Consider the following 22007-nt stretch of genomic DNA (forward strand, 5'->3'; position numbering starts at 1 on the left):
ACAGCTAATCATAAAAAAAAAATTTTTTTTATTCTGGACAATTTCAAACATGCACAATAATAGAATAGTAAAATGAACCCATTGTATTCTCCACCAGCTTCAAAAATCACCAGCATTTTGCCATCCATGTTTCATATTCTCTCTTTCTCCCAGATGGGTGGCTAGATAATTATATCTATACCTATAACATATCAACTGGATACCCATTTTTATGAGCTTTAACTTCTATTATCTCCTTGCAAAGTAGACATAATGGCAGGCCCTACTATTATTGTAGGGGTGCTGAGGATTAAGTGAGTGATGGGTGTAGATCTGTTATAAGAAGAAGCAGTAAGCATTCATCCAATATTAACTGTCATCATCATCATTACCATATGATTATAGGGAACTAATTAGCAAGGTTATAACCACCCTCTCGTCCTTTCTCTAGGTGTATGCTGTGGTGGTAATTGCATCTGTGGTGGGATTTTGTCTGCTAGTAATGCTGTTTCTTCTTAAGTTGGCAAGACACTCCAAGTTTGGCATGAAAGGTAAGAAGGGTTCTGTTTATTTTGCTTCTTATGTGGAACCGTTTTTGGCTTATGACTAATGCTAATTACTGCTAAAGAAGGAAACAGCTAGATTTACGATGATTAGGTTTTTAAGGCTGGAAAAAATAGCAACAAGGATGTGATACTACAAATCCAGACAGAGCAAAATAATGTTGATTACTCAGCACTACCCACTTTCCCATGAGGACAGTTGTACCACAAGACAGAGAACTGGTTTCTTGAGTATCGAGTGACTAGCAGTGATAGGGACAAATAGCACTCTCTTTTTCCTTTTGCTCTAGAAACTCAAGTGGCAGGCACACACTGGTGACAGGATAGTCTGGACACAGACTTTGTGCAGACTTTCTGCTGTACATTTGATTCACACACCCTCAGTGGTACACTTTTGGTTGCTACTATTTTTCTAGATTCTTATTCTCTGAAATTTTGAACAACAGAATTGAGGAGCAAAATAAGAATAGCTGTTGGTGGTACCTGGGAGCTTTGTGAATGAATGGCCTATTCTTTTTAAAGTGGAAAACCTCTCAATGCTAGATTAAAAATTAAGGCTATATTGCCTGAGGATAGATACTTGGCCTTTTTTCTTTTTTTTAGAGGACCGACAATTAATTTGAAGTGAGGGGAAACTTATATAAATGTTCCTGTTATATAAAAAGTGAAGAGTCTCAATAGTTTAAAAGTGTTGCTCTGAAGTTTACACTTACTATTGGCTAATTTATACAAAATATGTTATATTTTGTGTGGTCTCTTATAGATACATTTTAAGTGAGTGGGAAAACTGAGAAGGTTTAGTGTCTTAGTTGTGTTGAAGAACAAGTCTGGTGGGTTTCCTTTATCTGTAGGGTCTATTAGAATTACTATTAATGTTGCTTGTTGACATGGAAGGGAATATTTAAGTAGCACCAAGTTCTCCAACATACACTGGGGTCTGGGGTAGATCAGATCTTAGTTCTCACATTTCATCCTCTTCCTTTATTGGTGTCTGTGACCAAGATTCCCAAGCCAGAGTGAACAGGGAGAGGTGGTAAATTGGGACTTTAACAAACTGCTGGAACCTCTCCCTGATTCCTCCCTGGCCTGCTGATATTTGACATTTCTTTAAGAGGAGAAAAGGTCTTTCATTCTCTAATTATAGCCTTGGGAGAGGGACTACCCTGCAAGGGTTTAATTCATCCTACAGCAGTGGTTCTCAAACTTGACCACAAGCCACAAGCTCCTGTAGGACTTGTGAAAATGTAGATTCCTGAGCCACCCCCCAGAGTCTCTGATGTAGTAGGTCTGGGGTGAACTTGAGAACTGGCATTTCTGGCAGTTTCTGGGGAATCCTGAAGTTTCTATTGCCCAAGCATTCCTTGAGGATCACTGTTTCACGTCATACAGTAACATGGGCCACTGTGCTCCCAGTGTGGCAGGGCTGGAGGAGGCGCTGCAGACCAGACTCACCCACTGCTTTGCAAACCTTTCAAGTCCCCAAGTCTCAACTGACACCCCAGCCTGCTCTAGGCCACTATCTACCACAGCGTTTAGTTTTTCTCATTTTGTCAGGTGCATTTTTTCCTTATAGGCACTTGGAGGGGGTATCCCCAAGCATAGATTTCACCGTCTTAAAGGGCTTAGTTTAAGATCTTTTATTCCTTGGGGCACTTCAGAGAGACGATGTGTCCGTGTTCTTCTGGGAACTCAGCAAAAGGTTTGGCAATCCTTGAACTAAAATTTAGGAGCCCCTCTCCATCCTTGGTTTAGGAAAACCATTGGCAGAATTATTAGTAAATGAGAACCTACTCCAATGGAAGCAATGGAAGAGAAAAGAGACATTTAGTTTCAGAGAAGATTGCATTTCATATCAGACAATAGCTTATCCTGGAGGCAAAGACTGAAAGGGTATTTTATTTGGATAATTTGGGCATGATTACCACTAAAGCACCTACATTTTCTGTGTATGACCTGAGGGTATCCTTAATGAATTGTAAGAAAGAATTTGCTTAACCTTGCCACAGAATTGGTAAATGACTTCCTTCAGGCAATATGTACTGTATTATATATACACACACATATATATATACTGTAGGTTTTTCCTTTCTTATTCCTAAACATAAATAAAACTGCTTTTAGAAATTTTGTTTCAGAGACTCATGTTCCTTCTTGGAATAGCTTATTTTTCTATTTTTAGCTACACATCTATCTGTGGCATGATTATGAACAAAATGAGCCTGATCTGCGGTTATTGTTTTACAAGTCAGATGCTGAGTTGATAATCTTTGGGGATCTAGAAATTAAGATGTAGCTCATGCATTGAATGCAAATGAAACTGCATAAAAAGGTGACATTTCAAAATTAATGTCAGTTAATGTACGCTAAGTGCTAGTAGAGCTGGGATTACCACTGAAAAACATATGTCTTAAAAAGGGAAGACTATGTAAAAACACTGTTATACTTCCCGAAATAACCAGGCAATATATCAGTTGTGATTTCTGAGTGTGAACTGTGCACAGTGTTGGCCAGAATTAGAAGATGTGAGAGGCTGATGGCTGGTGTGCATATGAGCTATTCTGAATGCAGTTCCTGCCCTCATAATCATCTTTGTGGAGGTTTTAAGCCCATCCCTATTCTCTCATCCTGGGGACAGATCGAGACAGAAGGATGGTGATTAGCCCACCCATAAGTGCTTACAACTTTTTACCCATCCTTAGCATTTCATGGTTTATCTCAAGTGTTGACTATTATGCTCTGTAGTGAAAGCCTTAAAATTATAAACTGAAGTTTAACACTGTTGATTCAGAGGGCCCAGGTTAACACAAACCAGAAACCTCTTAAGATCACACTACAGCTGAATGCAGGTCCACTTAAGCTTTGTGGATTGACCTAATACCCTAAATATTACAGCACTGCTTCTGTGGAAAGGTGTTCTCTAAATTCTGCACTAATAAGTTAAACCTGGACTTGAAAATCAGTGAGCTGTGCTGTTGACTTTGGAGATAGGTCTATGGGATGGTAAACGCCAGTAGGTTTTGTTCTGTTGATCCCCATAAACCCAATAGCCAATGGTCCAACACAGAATAGGAGGCACAGACTGTGAGCTCCAAGGTGACAGTGTTCATGTTTGCTGGTTCATCCTTTTTCACCTATTGCCTAGCTCAGAATTGCCACTCAGTAAATATTAATTGATGGAATTATCAGAGAGAATTTTTAACTTCATCCACTTTAGCTTGGTAATTGGAAAAAGCCCAAGTACCCATCGATCCACAAATGGATTAATAAATTGTGGTATATGTACACCATGGAATATTATGCAGCCTTAAAGAAAGATGGAGACTTTACCTCTTTCATGTTTACATGGATGGAGCTGGAACATATTCTTCTTAGTAAAGTATCTCAAGAATGGAAGAAAAAGTACCCAATGTACTCAGCCCTACTATGAAACTAATTTATGGCTTTCACATGAAAGCTATAACCCAGTTATAACCTAAGAATATGGGGAAGGGCGAGAGGGAGGGCAAGGAGGGGGGAGAATTGGTGGAGGGAGGGTGATTGGTGGGATTACATCTACAGCGCATTTTACAAGGATATATGTGAAACTTAGTAAATGTAGAATATAAATATCTTAACACAATAACTAAGAAAATGCCAGGAAGGCTATATTAACTAGTGTGGTGAAAATATGTCAAATGGTCTATAAAACCAGTGTATGGTCCCCCATGATCGCATTAATGTACACAGCTATGATTTTTTTTTTCACAGCTATGATTTCATAAAAAACAAACAAACAAACAAAAAACATTTACTATTTGGAGGATGCCTAACATGTGAATGGTTGAAGGGAGACCCTGGGACTTTTCCAAAGTTTGTGTACAGAAGAAAACTCCTTTTCTTCTTTAAAAAAAATTATTCCAGATAAGTAATGGCCATAAATACGAGGTCTCTTTGCCCAAGTTTTGCTATAAGATATATTGACTTTTATACATTGTTTTAAACAATTACCTTTGTTTACGTTTTGAGGATTCCCTTTGGCTTTTCATTTTGCACATGAACATCCTCCGTTTTCACATCCCTGCCTTTGAATGATGACTGCGGAATATGTGTCTTCTTTCAGTTCTGAAGTCAGCGGAAGTGCCACATTGGGGTCCATATCCTGCTGTTAACCCTAGACTTTATCTTTCATTACTGCCTGATATAATTTAAGCTCCTTGTTGCTTGTGTCCAGTAGGCTATGGGCCCTGTTACAATAAAGATGTCAGGAGGTAGAATTTCCAGTCCATTTTCTCCTATTAATTTCTGTACCTTTACACTGTCCTATTGCTTTTTGGTTGAACATCTAGCTACCGTAATTGCAGGAGCCCCGACTAATGCCCCCGTGTTAGTGCATCTGTATAGGGGCCGTTCAAATATGTGTTTCAGATGGAGGAGTAAAATGTGTAACACATGGATCTAAGTCTTTGTCAGCATTGATAGCCCTGTATGTAAATGCAGAGCTTTATCCCTTTTCTTCTAAGGCTGCCTCTGATTTATTTTAATTTTAGTTTTCACTGAAGTCGGGCTTAAAGAATTTTCCAGAGCAGTTTTATTGCCAAGGAACAGGCAACCAGACCCTTGAATGTTGTCATGTAGTAACCAAGTCTTCTGTTTAGCTCTCACATTGCTTCCTGGCTCTTTCTCTTTATTGAAGACGTGCATATGAAGGGGAAATGGAAGTGTCTATGAGCACAAGGGCTGCCAAGTCTTTAAAGAGCGCTCCACGGTGGGAGTCCTGCCCACAGCATTAATGGTGTACACGGCTGCAAAAAATATAAGGAAGCCAGCAGGGAGGAGGCGGCTTGGCATTCATTGCCCTGATGACGAATAGCTTCGGCTTTCAGCTTTGTGTTACTTGCATTTCTTGGTTGAAGTCCACACGTGATATTTATTCCCTGAGTACTGAAGCACCCTTTGTCCCTCCAAGGTAAAATGTCTAAGTGACCCTCAGAAGGCACTAGAACAGGAAGCCTTTTCTGTCATTCAGTGTGGACAGCCTGCACAGATTTTTCTCTGCAGCTTGGGATTCTTGTACATAAACCACCTTATCTGAGTTTATTTCTGCTAGTTGAGCGATAGAGGTTTCCAATTAGAAAAGACTAAAAAGCTTCCCCGCCCCAGGATGCAGAGCCTGGTTTTCCTGACTCCAGATTCAAGGCCCACAGTTTAAGTTCCTGCTCTTACAAATCATCTTTTAAATGTCTTTCAACAGCAACCAAAAATCTGGGTATTTAAAAATAGTCATAAACATAGTGGGGCCCAAAGCTAAAGGGGTCGAGGGTTAAAGCCTTTTATATGAGCTGAAAACAATTCTGGAAAATTTAGGAGGTCGAGTTTAACAGATATTTGGATCAGCTTTTAGCAGAGGGGAAAACGTGTCCAAAAGCCAGAAACAGTTGTAGAAACATCTGTAAGGACAAACTCTTTTCCATATGCACCCTCCCCTATTTTTTTTTTTTTAAAGAAAAATAATGTCAAAAGTAACAAATGGTTGCATTCTTGTTTTTCAAAATTTTGAGCAATTTAGAAATATATAAAGTTAAAAATGGAAATTCCCGTCACTTTGTTCTCTTCCTATTTCCACTCCTGGAGATAACTCTTCGGATGCTTAGAGTATGTATAGTACATGAATCATCAAGTACAGAGTTTCATCTTTGGTTCCATAAAGAAATGATACTACTAAGCTTGTTCTGCATCCCTGTAGATCTTTCTGTATCAGTATCTACCTTTCTACTGTGTTCTTTTGAATAGTATTTCCTAATAGTCTGATACCAGGCTACTTGTCTCTGAAACCTAGCCCTGCCTCTTATGAGCTGTGTGACTCAGAGTAAGTACTTTGTCCTCTTTTGCCCCAGTCTTTGCACCTGTAACAGGGCAATGACAGTACCTTCTTCATAGAGTTATTATGAAGACGCAAAGTGAATTTACATGTGTGAAGCCCTTGAGAAAGTTCCTGGCATTTCGTAATTGCTCTATGAGTATTTACTGTCATTATGATGATGAAGCTTTGTGATTTATTTGACTTTTCTTCTTTTAATGAACGTTTAAGTTCTTATCATGTTTTCAGAAAAATCACTTCAAATAAGACTTTCTACATAAAGATAGATATTTGGGGATGTATTGGTGAAAGAAAAGATGTATCTGTTTCAAATGTGAATAGCTTACCTTGCATAAATTCTTTTCCGATTTACTCTCTCACTGACAGTATGTGAGGATACCCTTTTGTTTATTACTCATTCATAGTGAATATGATGATCAATCTTTTATATTTTTGTCAATTTAGATTAAAAATGATATTTTAATTAATAATAAAGTTAAGCATCTTTATTATGTTAAGGATAAGGAAAAAAGGTTTATTTGTATTGATGTATAGACATACTTTATTGATTATGTATTAATTTTTTTATTGATTATAGATGTTGCTCATAGTTCCTAGTAGCTTTTTTTTGCTATTTAATACTGTATTTTGGCAAACAAAAAGATTTACCTTTTTACAGAATCAAATTGTCCATATTTTCCATTTTGTGTCTTGCTTGGGAATACCTTTCTCATGCTCGAGGAAACGTATTTTAAATATTTCTTTTGCTAGTTTTATTTGTTTTTTTTTTTAAACATAGCTCTTTAATCATTCTGCAATTCTTTTTTTTTTTAAAAATGGTGTGAAGTACTGGAGAATAGATTTTTAGCGTGAGAATTAGACATTCTCAGAGAGAACAAATAGTATCATTTTAAATTCATGGAATCAGAAAGTCAGTAATAAAAACAAAACTTTTAAAGAACTAAGCAATTAGCTCTTTGTAAAATAAATAATGAGTTTATTGTTTTTTTCTTCTTATAATGTGGAAATATAAACTTCACAAAATAGTGTCAGAGAGAATAAGCTTTCACAGAAAACTTTTTTAAAACTACCCTCCTCCTAGCTTCAAATTGAGCTCAGAGTTTATCTTAGCACTTTCTTGGTAGAGAACGAAATTTGTCAATACCAAGCAAGTCCTCAGAAATCTCATAAAAGACATTCGGTTGAAAGAGACACTGAGTAATTTGCCAAATTGAAAATGTATCTAAAGAAAAGAATTAGCCCAAGTTGTCCTTTACTGTTGTTGGAGGTGCTATGAAAAGCTTTTGGCCATGTGTTTATGAGGTGAAGATTTACTTTCCAAAGTCTCTGATTTTTGTGCCAACATTTGGGTTATGCCTGTTGGAGAACAGAAGATACTTATCATTTGCAGCATATTGAAAATGTGTGTAGAACTTTTAAGAATTGGCTACAGAAGGCGGGACAGGAAGCAGAAGAATCAGCATTTCTCCCTTTAGCCTTGGAAGTGAACTTATCCTACCTTTTAATTGCCTGTCTCACCTGGCATCCCCACAAGCCTGGTGTGAGTCAGCGGAGAGCTCACGCTTGCTCGTAATGAGAAAGTACATGTGATATTCTTTGGGGACTCTGCTGCTAGTTTCACTAAAACGCAGAAGATTCTTTAAGAAAGTTGATTTTGTACTTAAAAGTCAGCAAGAATTGTTGTTTCTTCTTTGGCCTTCTGTGAACTTTGAGGTGAAGTTGCTCCAAGCTCCTGTCCTATAGATCATGGATGGCCTACTTCAAAGAGGACTTTCAAACTCTGAAAACTGCCAGGTTTTCCTCCTGTTCTCCCCATTTCTCTTTCACCTTCTATTGTTTTTCCTGCCGTTTTGTCCCACACCTCTGTGCTTCCTGACTTTATCTTCTTTCCTCTCTCTTTTGCTTTTCTTCCTCATTCCTAACATCTGATTTTGGTGGACAAGCTTTTCAGAATTTATGAAGAGGACATAATAACTTGGCTTAAATTCTAACATATGCTTTGATTTTATCTTACTTTATTTTGGGCAAGAATACCGAACGACTGTAGGAATACACTGAGCTCTAACTCAGCAGAACTGTCACGTGGCGTTTTGGAAGCAGCCTGTTTGAATAATGCACATCTTTTGTGTTCATAAGTTATTAACTCTTAACTCTTTAACCTTGGAAGCATTTAGGAATATGATATAGGGGTCTTATGAATCCAACAAGCTTGGGTTTAAATCCCAGATTTCCCACCTGCTAACCATCATTTTTGGGAAACATTTTACACTCTAAATCTTAATTCCTCCTTGATAAATTGAGGGATTAACACCCATTTCTCAGGTGATTCTAAGAATGAAATCAGGGCTTAGTTTAGTGTCTGGCTGTTTGAACTAATTCCATAAGAGGTAGTTATTTTTAAGATTTATGTTTAATACATCATTAAAGACAAGATTATGGAGAGATACCTGTCTGAATTTATATTGAGTCTGAATTATACAGAAGTATCACAAATACAGAGTGTGTACCAGTGTTTCCAGCATTATTAGTTGATTTTATAGAAAAAATTGTAATTACAGTGGGTCTCTATGGGCATGTATCATGGGTGCAGATTTGATGAAACTTATGCTTATTTTAAGCCTTTCAGTCCTTAAAGACACTACCTATGAATTATTAAAAATTCTTACTTTTATTGTCCTTTGGACAGTTCCTCAGCTTAAATCGTTCTGGGGTTTATGAGAGACTGTTCCAATGGATTGGTTGATTTGGTATGTAGGTTTCAGTGGTTTCTTTTGGGAGGAACATTTGCCGAAGGAAGGGGGGGTCAGAAGGGGCAGAGGTGGGATGGGGCGGGGGGCAGCCGACACTCATTAGCTTAGATATAGAAACATGGGCTCATGGCCACTTCTCATGTGCTTACTTTTTGCATGGAGAGGATTTCAGTTGTTAGTTAAAATGCTTTCTTTTATAACAAAAATAGGCTTTAATTTTGATGTGTTTACAGCTTGCTAGAGAGGAAAAGAGAGATTCTGGAGAAATTAAATCCTTCCTTATGTCATGGCTTGTCATCCATATTATTATAAGCATAGACTAAGACACCGCATTTCCTGTGAGAGAAGCCAAGTCTCGGATAGGCAAATAGCAGTGGAAGATCTTTGTTTTTATCAAAGCATCAACAAAAGTAGAAACACATTGGCTTTTTCTATGCTCATCTGGGAACTTTAGTGGCCTGAGGACAGAGAGAATGAGAAGGGTGGGGGAAGACAGAGTGAGCTAGCAAGTCAGTGACCTGATCTCCATGAGTCCTTTGTAAGATACTAATATCCTGAATTGAAGGCACAAGAGTCATCTCAGCTCCAAGTAGTGACAGTGGAAGGAAGGGGACTTGAGCTCAGGGTTAGGGACGGTGTGGGAGGGGAGAATGTTAAGAATTAAGTGGTGTTTCTATTCACAGTTGTGGTTGTCAACTTCAGTTGTCCTGGCAAGACTTGAGTGGAGTCAACCACCCGACTGAGCCTTTCCCCCACTTGCTTCTTGGATCATCTGTGAAAGAAAATTACGTAAAGACCAGAAATAATAAGGCAGCACTAAAATCACCTGAGGTTCCCCTCCAGCTTTAATATCTACTATACTGTTACAAAACTACTATATAAAATCACACACTCACTCAAAAGTTCTGCCATGAACTTTGGTGAGATCCTTTATTATTTTCATATGTAACGACATAGTTGTTTTTTATTTTTTGTTTTTTTCCCTCTGTTGTGGAACCACGGCCTCCTTACTATTAATGTATGACGTGTTGTATCTGTACGGTCAACACTAAATATCCCTGGATGTATTTTCAGACTTGGGGTCATCTCAAGAAAATATTCCCTCTAAGTTAATAACAGAAGGCTTATCTTATTTCATTGGCATTCCCAGTAACTCTGTTTACTATTAATTTGCATGTAGCATGCATCCTGGCAAAGGTACCCTTGACATCCCAGCTTGGGAGCCAATCCCAGCCTTGCCTTGGCTATCTCTTCCCGGAGTGGCGTGGGTTTCAGGGTTCAACAGCTGGGCTGTTTTCTGACGCTCTGAGAGGGTCTAACTTCACAGTGTGGCTTTGTTATTTTGTTTGAAGTAAATCCTTGGAATTTAAGACTTGTTAGAATGCCACATACTCTATAGCTCAGATAAATAATTTCTATATTATTTACATGTAGCTTTTCCACTATGAGTATGGACAGTTACGAGGTGATTGTAGATAAAGATTTATATGAATATCACATAATTATCTATCCCTTACATTATACACACACACAAATCCTGTGTTGCTGTGGCAGAAGGTAGAGGAATTGGTAAAATTTTTAGGATTACATTGAGAATGAAGCAGGCATGTAATTTAGGCATAGATGGTAAGATCTGTGACTTCTTTTTCTATACTTTAATAAAATACCTATTTTTTGGACTGGAGTTAATCTTCTGTCACTCCAGGTAATCTCAGACAATTGTGGGTAATCACAATTTCCAAAAGTCTCTGATTTTTCTCTGCCAGCTCAGGTCTCTCCCTTTCCTCAGGTGGCATTTCCATTTCCCAGGAGGTGGTGGCATGTGTGTGTCAGGTTGGTGAAGTGCCACCACAGCTCAGGAGAGCACGTATCTGTGGCCGTGGTGGTCATTTCTGTGTGCTGGTGGCTGTCCATCTTCCCACCTGTTCTTGGCCACCATCTGTGCAAGTCACAGGTGTACCAGCTTGTAATGAACCCAGTTGCTGCTTTCACATGCTTCTTGGCAAAGGTGTCGGTGCAGTTTGGGGGACACCGAAAATGCTGAGCCTGACCCCAGCCCTCCTCTGCCTGGATGCACTGCAGAATATGTAATATTTTGTGTAATATTTTGTGTAATATTTTGCTTTAGTGCTCTCATGATAGGCTGGGGATTTCTCTGGCTTCTGGACAGGACTTCTCGAAAAGGGTTTAGGATTATTCTTTCAAGATTATTCTTTAAACCTGACTCGAGGTTCTGTGTGTCCCCAACCTCCACACATGGCCAAGGGACAGGCTATAGGGCTTTTCCTGCTCGTGTCTAATTTTTTTGTTTCCCCTCTTATACTTCCTATTTCCTATGGGTCCAGAAAGAATATGAAAAGCAGTTTGCCTGATTTCATCTTTCAAATTATTTCATCATACATATGGTTCTTATTTTTTCTCCAATTTTTTTATTATGACATTTTCGACACAAAAATTGAAAAATATTAACAATGAACATCCATATACTCAACACACAGATTCAGTCTCCGTTTAACATTTTTCTACTAGCAAAAAATATTTCCCACATCATGTTCCATAATTTCTAACTTCTCCAGCCTCTTTTTCCTAAAACTAAGGACACAATATCGAGAAAGCACAACCACAATGTCATTACCATTGCACTTAAGAAAATTAAAATAACTCTGTAGCAACAGATAATACTTGGTCTTCAAAATTTCTAAGTTGTTCAAAAATGTCTTTTATAGATGCTTATGTTTTAAATCAAGATCAGTGCAAACTTCACGTATGGCATTTTGTTATTGTATTTCATTGGTCCCTTGCAGCCTAGTACATGGACTCTTTTTTTCTTCCTCCTGACAGTGACTTTTTTGAGACCAGGCAGTTGTCCTGTGTAATGTCCCTCATTCTGCCTCTGATCATGTCTTTGTAGTATTCTTTAATTTGTCACTTATACTCTGTATTTCCTGTAAATTGGAATTTATTTCTAAAGGCTTGGCCAGATTCAGGTGAGAGGTTTTGGAACTCAGAACAGTTCTGAGGAAGCTGTACACTTCATCTTGGGCCACATCTGGAAGCATACTATGTGGGGTTGTTACGCTGTTGGTACCAGTAGGATCACTTTTTCAAGATGACGGCCACCAGTTCTTTTTGTTATAAATGTCACATTTTTCCCTTTGTAATTCATAAATCATTTATAAGGCGTTAGTTTGACATCTTGCAAATAATTCCTTATTCCTTCTATAGCTTGGCTTTCTTCCATTTTTTTTTTTTTTTAAAGCATATTCTAGTGCTGGCCATGGATTTTAACTTTTTCATTCCAGTTCAGCCTCAGTGGCTGTCCCTGAAGGCATAAATGGATGTGTGGTATCCAGCTGCCCATGACAGGGAGGCTGGTGAGGTTACAGAAAAGGTTATGGTGACAGTGACTATATCAAAAATGATATTTTATTATAAGAGCATAATAAACCTAAGCACTTTCAGGAGTCCCTGCCGCATTCCTTGGTTGTTGATAGAATCAGAGACAGAGAGCTGACCTCAAGTTGGGGAAGTACCCAGAGCCTGAGCGACCAACCCAAGGCTGCCTGGTATAGGTGGATCCAGGGCCAGGAGCCAGGTCTGGTGACTCCAGATTTCATGTTTTATGCTGAGAGACTCAGAACCATCACGAGAAGACCCCACAAAACCTTATTTCCATACCATATTTGCTGCTTGAGCTCATTACTTATAACTAGTATGTAATTGCTGCTGAATGACACTATTTCTCAAAGCTGGGGACACATGAGATCTGCAGTAACAAGACGTTTTTTAGAGATTCTTTGGGACTAGTATTTTATTATTTTATTTACTTTGTATTAAATCATAATGGTGTACATTAATGCATTTATGGGGTACAATGCGCTGATTTTTTATAGAATGTGGAATGCTTACATCTAACTGATTAACATAACCATCTCCTTGCTTCCTTATTGTGGTAATAAATTTATACTCTATTCTTAATAGTTTTGCAATGTACCATTGTATTATGCACATTAGGTGACATCCCACCAAATACTCTCCCTCCTTCCTCCCAGCCTCCCTGTTCCTTGCCCTTCCCCTCTTTCTTTCCTCTTTCTTTCTGGACTATAGTTATGTTTTACCATTCCTATGAATGTGTAGGTGATTATATACTGATTACATAGTATATAAAGTACATTGGATACATAGTACATTCATAGTGTTGAGAACATTGGATACCTTTTTTCCATTCTTGAGACACGTTACTAAGAACAATATGTTCCAGCTCCATCCAGGTAAACATAAAAGATGCGAAGTCTCCATCTTTTTATGGCTGCATAGTATTCCATGGTGTGTGTGTATATATATATATCACAATTTTTTAATCCATTTTACAACAAAGACATTTTCACCAGAATGTTTATTGCAGCCCAATTAATAATTGCCAAGTCATGGGACTAATATTTTACATTTTGATTTTTCTATATTTATTTTAATTTGGGAAAAATATACCTGACATGTTATACTTTGGTTTCATGATATTATAGTTTAGGAAGTTGGAAAAAAGCATGGAAAAAAATTTTGAAAAATGAAGTAAATGAAGTGTTCCCGAGGGTCATCCAGTGCCCTTATGGCGTGCTAGACTTGTTACTTACCCCACTGTCACAGCCACTTGAGACCAGAAAGGGATACGACTCAGACTTTGAATTAAGTCTTGACTTTTTCTCAGAATCCTTCTCATCTTTTCGGTCCGATTCCTTTTATCCAATCCAGTTTATTCTAAGACCTGTGTCATTACATCATTTATCTCTTGGCTGATATAATGTGAGTAAAATTCTCTGTCTTTGATATCTCAGTTGCTATTGACAGGAAAGTAGTAGCACCCTTTGAAAACTCAATGTATGTTCAGAGTGACCAAACACATGGCGGGTCTTCTTCTATTTTCCCTCCTCACAATGGTTAAACACTAAGCAGAGCCCATTTCAGCTAGAAAGACAAGGCTAAGAGTAAGGGTCTAAGGCTTCAGGATTTTGAAACCAGGCATTTCCAGAGAGGGAGAGAGTACCTAACCTCCCTGCTTATTGTTCTTCCAACAAATTCCTCATAGCACTTGGCCATTTTGGTCTGAATTAATCTTTCTGGAGTCACCACTGGTGGTGGTGGTGGTGATGGTGGATCTAGTTATCCTGTGACCAGCTCTCCTTAAATGTCTTTTTCTATCTCTATGCTTCACCCCTCTTATTCTCTCTCGGTTTTGAAAAACTTTTGATTGCCTATTACCTTTGGAGATCTTCTATCCTCTTTTCCTCTTTCTTTTTCTACTACTTTTCTCTCTCCTCTGGCCCTGGGTGGTGTTGGAATAGCATCTTTGTATTATTCCCCCATAAGACCTGGGAATTTGGTTCTTCTTAAGACTTAATTACTGTCAGGTAACTGTTCCTCTTAATGAATTGCCCAGTAATACATATTTATTCTGCCTTTTTTCTTGCATATCACCTAATATGCTTATGGGTTAGTAAATTCAAGGACACTATTATAACTCAGATATTACCAGCAAACAAGCACATTTGAAAAGATAGATCTGCCAGGTACAGATTTGCATAATGGGAATCTAAAAGTAGAAAACAATGGCCACAGTTTTGGATAATCCCATTCAATTGGCATAGATTCTTGAAAATCAACAATGTTAATTTTGTTTTGACTTCTTGATTCTCTCTCTAGCCAGCATTTTATACTACATAACAAGTTTTTATCCATTTCAAAGGTTTTCAACTACAAAACAATACATGGAAAAGCTGAAAAGAATTATAATCAGACTCTGAATTTTCAGAATTCAAATATACCAAGTGTAAGAGAGAAAACCAGAGCTGAATAGTAGTTAAAGCACAAACAGATTTTATCCAGGACCATTGCAACAGGGTGCAAAAAAGGCCTCAGTTTAGAACTGGGCTCACTTCTGAATACAGAATGGGCAAGTGAGAATTTTTTAGCCAAGAAGCAGGGTGGGGGGCAGTGGATGGAAAATTACTAAGTGGAAACATTCGGAGTAAGGGAGTTTCTGTCCCAGGCGTCCTCAAACTTTTTAAACAGGGGGCCAGTTCACTGTCCCTCAGACCGTTGGAAGGCCAGATTATAGTTTAAAAAAAAAAAACAAAACTAGGAACAAATTCCTATGCACACTGCACATATCTTATTTTGAAGTACAAAACCAAAACGGGAACAAATACAATCAAACCACCTCATGTGGCCCATGGGCCACAGTTTGAGGACCCCTGAAACTGACCTAACAGTATTCTTGCTGAAAAGAGGCCAGGGTGAGCAGATACACCTGGGAGAGAGAGGAGGCTGAGGAGCCTGATCAGATGTCAGGGGGTGATCAGATTTGGAAAATAGAGGATTTTGGCTACACTGACTTAGCAGGACTCTTATTAAAACTGGACAATGCAGCTAAACATGGAAGTCCAAAAGTCAGGAGGGCTGAGGAGAGTTTGGTCAAGGAGAGCATCTTTATCATATAATAAATATATTCTAGTGTTCTAGAGGTGCGGAAATAATTGCCTTAAATTGAAAATCATCAAATTATCATTTTTGGAAGCTTTAAAAAAAGGCAGTGTGTGGAATTATTTATGACCCTTCACAATTAATTACATGTGTTATTTAAAAATTATTTTTTATATTTCCTACTTCTATAAGCATTTATAATGGTCTAATAACTATTAATAGCTTATTAACTGGTAATCTCCTGACCCAGTCTATCTACTCAATTGGCTACCTTCATAAAACCCTTGAATGATAACCTAAAGTCTTAAAATCAGCATTCCCCTTTTATAGATAAGAATGTAGAGGTATGCAAAATTGCATTTTTTTAATTATAAAAATTTGTTTTCAGTAAGGCGGAGTTCTGAATCTCTGTACTAGAGAGCTGTGTTAACCAGGTGCATAGATAATACAAATCAGTTCAGGTAACATCCCAGGGCCTTTGAATGATGTGGTTGATTAAATGCATGTGCATACATGGAGGGGCCCAGGAGTTATTGCTGCCAGTTTTTCTCTTGGTGTTTGAGGAGCTGGCCACCATCCTTTCCAATCCCTTCAGTCTGAGCAGGTCTGTGCTCTGTCATAGTGACTGGCACAAGTTTCTTTGGCAGAAAACTTTACAACCACAGTAGATTGAAGGGCTCGTTTTTTTTTTTTTTTTGATGCCTGAGGGCAAACCTTCACAATTGAATCTTATACTCCTAGGAAATACTGACTTCAAGCTTAGTTCTTTATAAATCACCAAAGAGGAAAAATGAATCGACTTATCGTTAAACATACGTCATTGGATGATAAGCGAACTCCAGCGACGTAAAGGGCTGATGGACGTGCTCCACGCCCTTGGCTCCACCCACGCTGCAGACGTCCTCTGTGTCCTGCTCACCCGTAAGCGCCCTCTGCTGGTCGGGTGTGCTCACCTTGGCTCCTGCCCACATTTACTCTTAAGAACTTGGAACCTAGGGGAGAGCACTAGAGGGGAGCTTGTGGGGTTCCTTTCCTGTCCCCACCCCCAGCACGTGCACGCGCACACACACAGCTGGAAGTGGAGAGCTGGGAGTTAAAGGCTCTTCACTCAAGCTTTTGCCAGTCTTTGCAATGAGTGGTGGAGGAGTATGAAAGCTCACCTTCTTAAGGCTGGGCAAACTCCATGGCATAATATGCAAGTTCTTATCAGGCTCTGCGGTATAATTTACATGCCAGAGCTCCTTATAGGATCAGGCTGAGGCTGACATTGCAGCCTTCACCTGACATTGCAGCCTTTCCTGGCTGCTGCTTCCTTTTCTTCCTCCCCTTCTCCTGAGAGCCCTTCCTTAATAAATCACTCGCCATGAACACTCCTCTGTGGGTCTGCTTTGGAGGGCCTAAGGCAATGTTAAGAAATTAAATATATTACTTGATGATTTTTTATCAACTCTTCAAAACTATTTTTAATCTTTCGTTTGCTAATTTGGGCTACACATGTACACTTGGGGGGATCTTAATAGTCAATTAAAAAATGAAAGAAGGTGTGGATGACAGTTACCATTTATTGAGGAGGCCATTGTGTGGCAGTTCCTTGACACGTTTTGTCTAATTTTCATAATAATCTGCATTTTTAAGGATGCATTAATTCAAGTCCCAAGAAACTTACTACAGTGTGCCCAAGTTACAGAGCTAGTAATTGGTAGAATGACAGTTCAGTTCCAGATCTTTCTGGTTTTAACTGTGGCTCTTCCAATGGCTACCCTTACTCTCTTTCCCTTTCAGAGCATTCAAACATCTGTCTCTAGAGGTGTCATAGAGATTGGCTAATACCCAAGTTCGTGACTTATTTAAATTGGAGGAGACTGTCTCTTTAGTAAGAGATCGAATATGTTACAAAGTCTCAGACTTAATTTTCCAGAATAGGAGTGATTAAAAATAATTTCTAAAAAGTGTTGGAGTCAAGTCTTAGCAATTTGTTGTATACAGAGAGATCTTTGTGTGATTTTTGGCAGAATGTAGGTGGTTCATAGAAAAAACATTATTGAGGAGGTGAAACAGGGCATTAGGAAGGAATGGGCTTTGGGAGCAGGAGATGGAAACATTTCTTCTGGCTCTCCCTGTGGGGTGGTCATGCTCAGTGCTGCGAATGTATGTACCATAATGCTGTTTAGAAAATTACATTCTTCACCTCTAAATGGACCACAGTGCCCTGAAAGCCCTCAGTCATCTCATAGGAGTTATCAATCCATTCCACAGAAAGACACTTTAAAAAATGAAGGGGTAATGGCAACCATGCCACAGGTGTCTAGATGGACTTCGAGCCAGTGTCTACATGGGGCCCTGTATGGATTGTTGTTCATTGCTGACATAAGTCCTACACATGTGAAAATTTAAGCAAGAATACACAAAAACCATCGCAGAGACTTTAAATTTCCTGCATGGTGACGTCATCAGCACCTAGTACAGATCCTAGCTCCACGTATCATGGAGGTTTTCTTCTTTCATTGCTTTGCCTGACTGTCTCTGACTTTCCTTTCTAAGATGAACCTTGAGAGTCACCTCCTTCAGGAAGCCTTCTCTGATGTCTATTATCTGGACAAAGTTTCCTTTCAGTAGATTTGTATTTCTGTGCATAATTTTCCAGGGAAATGGTAACTTATCATACTGAAAGCACATGTTTGCCTATTGATCCTCCCATGAACCTGAAAGCTCCTTGAGATCAACAATTCTGTTTTATTATTTCGGTGCGCCCAGTTCTTGTTATGGTGCAAGGCACAGAATTAACTCTCAAAGTTTTTATGAACTGAACTGTACTGTGTAAACAGAAGACAGTTCCACGTCTCTCAGTATATGTGATTTATTCTCATAAGTTGTTTCAAGGCCATTCAAGTAACTTAGGCAAAAGAAATACTGAAGAACTAGAGTGGCAGTGGAAGCACTTGGTCAGACTTTTGAGGTGACGGAATCTAAAAGAGGGAGGAATGAGGATTATGTCCAGTAGGCTGGGAGGACTCTGGTACCATCTGAGGGCCACTTGGGAATAGAGTTGCAGGTGTGAGAATTATGATGAAAGAGAACTGGGGAGAGAACATCCTTCTGTAATGGTAAAGAATAAAATGAAAGAATCTCTTATTTTTTATTATTTTCATTTTTCCATTTGAGGCAAGGTAGAGTAACGTAGCGAACATGGATTGAGGTTTACCCCCAAGCTCTGCCGTGTTCTTTTTCTGTGTCTCAGTCTCGTGGAATTTCATTTTCTTTATCTGTAAAATGGGCATATCAGAACCAAATCTTCAGAGAGGATTTCTGAGAATGACCTGATGGTTAATAAGATAATGCCCGGTCAGTATTTGGTGTTTTACAAACTTTATCTCAGAGACTAGTGAAGTAAAATAGACTAGAGAGTTTGTAACAGCAGACCTGCATCTATTTCTTTGTTCTTCCAATCAACATTTTACTGAATGTGTTCCGTGTGCCAGGCAAGGGGAATTCATATGTGTGCATTATTACCTGTATGATGCACCTTCAGAAGGTTAAGTCTAGAGGTAGACAAACTCACCCCAGCAGATGATATGACGGTGTGTAATGTATAAGTTCCACAGAAGAGGAGACTGATTTATTCTTTCTGGAGAAATCTGGGAATTCTTCACAGAGGAGTCCACACTTGAGTGGGGTCTGAAAGGATGAATAGAAGTTCATCACATAGATGAGGTGGAGAAGGAGGCACTCTTACCAGCCAAGGCATGGAGATTTATTTGTGTTGGAGTGGCCTGGATATTAATAGAGTATAAAATTTGGGAGGACCATGGCAGGAGATAATGGAGAGACAGACAGGGGTCTACAAGCAGAGGGCCTTCCTGCTCTGCTATGGCATTTGGAATTGATAGGGCTCAGAAAAGCCACTGAATTTGGAGAATGATAAGGAAATAGTGATGTTTAGAGGCTTAGAATGTCTCATTGTAAAGAGTGGTCACGTTTATGTCAATTTCTTGGCTCCTGCTGAGCCTTTTTTACTTTATTCCTTGATTTGCTATTAACACTGTTCATTTCATAACAACAATATTACTATTTTTTTTATTCTGGTCTTATGGCTTTCATATTGCTTTAATGAACTGCAAGTCTCTACACGGTCATGTGTATTAAGAAATTAATGTGGAATCTATTCATTCCTTCAACAAATACAGTAGAATCTCCATAGTTGATCACTTTCCTACATGACCAACTCCTTACGTTGACCTAATTTTCACAGACTGTACACACACCACATGTATGTGTCAGTACAGTAGGCCTAGTTCCTTGTGTTGACTACTCTCTATGTTGGTCAGTTTGTTAACGTCCCCTAGGTGGTTCTACTGTGTTTATTGAGAGCCTGCTCTGGGCCAGCTTATTATATAGACTCCTGCAGACAGATAATGTCCCTGCCTGATGGAGCCTCCACTTCAAGGGAAGAGATAGAAGAGACTAATCAGGGGCTATAGAATTTATGGCATGGGAAGAACACAGCAGTGGGAGGAAGCAAGGGAGTCCTCTGTTAAGGAAGTGATGTCTCTACCTGACTATAGTGAGCAGGCCAGGGTGGGGGTGCCTAGTTAAAACATTTGAAATTTTATGTTTTTCCATTGCCGACTTTATCCTTCTCGATGTCCACCTGGTAGTAGGTTCCCATTCTTTCTCATCTCTCTTTTCGTCTTTCTCCTCTTCTCTCCCTTTCCTCTCTCTCTTTCTCTTGCTCCCATACCACCCCTCCTTGGGTATATCTACAGTCAGCTGGCAGGGATTGAAATTCTCCACATTGTAAATATTCCTTAGCTGGGACTACCTCAGAAGATTGATGACAGCTAGTTTCTACTTTAGAAATAAAAGAATTGAATTTGAGAACAATGGCATCTATTTTCCCTTGTGCTTCAAGAATAACTCTTAGCTCTGTTTTTATTTATTTTTTATTTCTACTCTGTCCTTGGTTTTGTGTTAAGTGCTTTACACATGTAATCTCACAACTACTCATCATGGCTCTGTGAGATAGGCACCAATTATCATCTTATTTTTTAACTGGGGACACTGAGACTCAGGGAGATTTTGTCATTCACCAAGGTCATGTTCCTCCTAAGAGGCAAGGCTGGGTCTGACTCATGATGGCCATGCCCTAACCACTCTGAATTCCTGCCCCCTCTCTGACCTGGCCTCATTTCTTCCTTTGTTTATTCCCCATGACTTTTTCTGTCTCAGTATTTCCTTTTGTCCCCTCATTCACGGGTACACCAAGTTCTGACACACAGAGGAAGGCAGACACCAGGGCCAGTGGCCCCATACCCAGCTGTCATTTTTAGTAAGAAGAAAACAGTTCTAGCCCTCCTCAAAGGATGGGGGTTAATATCACCTCTGAATCCAAATGGACAGGATGGAGAGGAAGCAAAGTTAATGGTACCTCCTGGTAGCTGTAATTGACAGAAAAGAGCTATAGGCTCAGAGAGGTTGTGGGACTGGCCCAAGTCTGCAAGGGTATTCTAGGTGGAATGGTTTCAACATGACAGCTTGGCTCCAGAATTTAAAATCTTAGTGTTGGAGGGAGCTCTGTTTCTCAAAGTGAATTCCTGAGAACGCTGGCAGGGCGAGGTGGGAGGGTTATCGGGGAAGAGAGGCTGGTCTCTGTGGCCCAGTGTAGCAAATGCAGCATTCTGCTGCTCCTCTGGGGGTGTCATTGTCATAGTAAAGACTTGAGTCAGTCCTCAGAAGCTTTTAAGCACTATTTAACTCAAGATTTCTTAAGTGTATTTGACCACAGAAATCTTTTCAAAAGAGACAAACTGCTAACATGATGAGAAACTAACATGTGAAATACTAAAATACACCTTGCTGTTTCCCCAGTTGTCATTTTGGTAGAGAGAGAATGAAGAGGGAGAGGATAGGAAGGAAAAAAAGAAGACAAAAAGGATAGGAAAGAAAAAGACAATGAAGTTAGAAGAAAGAGCTACTTAATTCTAAAATATCTTTTCTGCCTTTCTTTTATATCTGAGCCTTCTCTTTCTTGTGCTTTTCAAATTGACAGAAGATGTTTCCCCAAGTGCATGAGATGGAAAGATTAATTTCTCAGAGCTGATGACAGTCTTAAAAAATGGTCCATGAGGCTGAGTAAGGCTGTCTGTGCAGGTGGCCAAGTCTTGACACCAAGATGTGGGAGTTGAGAGTGATGCAGGGCCTGAGTCTGGGGGGCATCTGCTCACCTCTTCCCTGCTCTGAGAGATTGGCCCTGCTTTCCTTGGCTTCCATGGCAAAGAGAGACAGAATGGGAAAGCCCTGGCCTCTTGACTCCTGGCCCAGTGTGTTTTCCCTGCAGTGCAGTTTTTTCGGAGTCAGTCTTAATGTCCACATTATTCTCCTTCC

General features: G+C 39.3%; 1 protein-coding gene across 10 annotated transcripts in view; it reads left to right on the forward strand.

Moving 5' to 3' along the window:
• NTRK2 (neurotrophic receptor tyrosine kinase 2) overlaps window positions 1-22007 on the forward strand; it is a 381718-nt gene that overhangs the window by 93860 nt on the left and 265851 nt on the right. For all 10 annotated transcript variants that reach the window (XR_008376955.1, XM_053576758.1, XM_053576767.1 and 7 more), the window contains one exon: window positions 431-530. Coding sequence is in view for 9 of the 10 variants with exons in the window: in XM_053576758.1 (XP_053432733.1) it covers window positions 431-530 (100 nt within the window). In the remaining variant the exon portion in view is untranslated. The remainder of the gene's footprint in view (window positions 1-430; window positions 531-22007) is intronic.

Source organism: Nycticebus coucang, chromosome 2 (genome assembly GCF_027406575.1).
Source record: "Nycticebus coucang isolate mNycCou1 chromosome 2, mNycCou1.pri, whole genome shotgun sequence".
Taxonomy (NCBI): domain Eukaryota; kingdom Metazoa; phylum Chordata; class Mammalia; order Primates; family Lorisidae; genus Nycticebus; species Nycticebus coucang.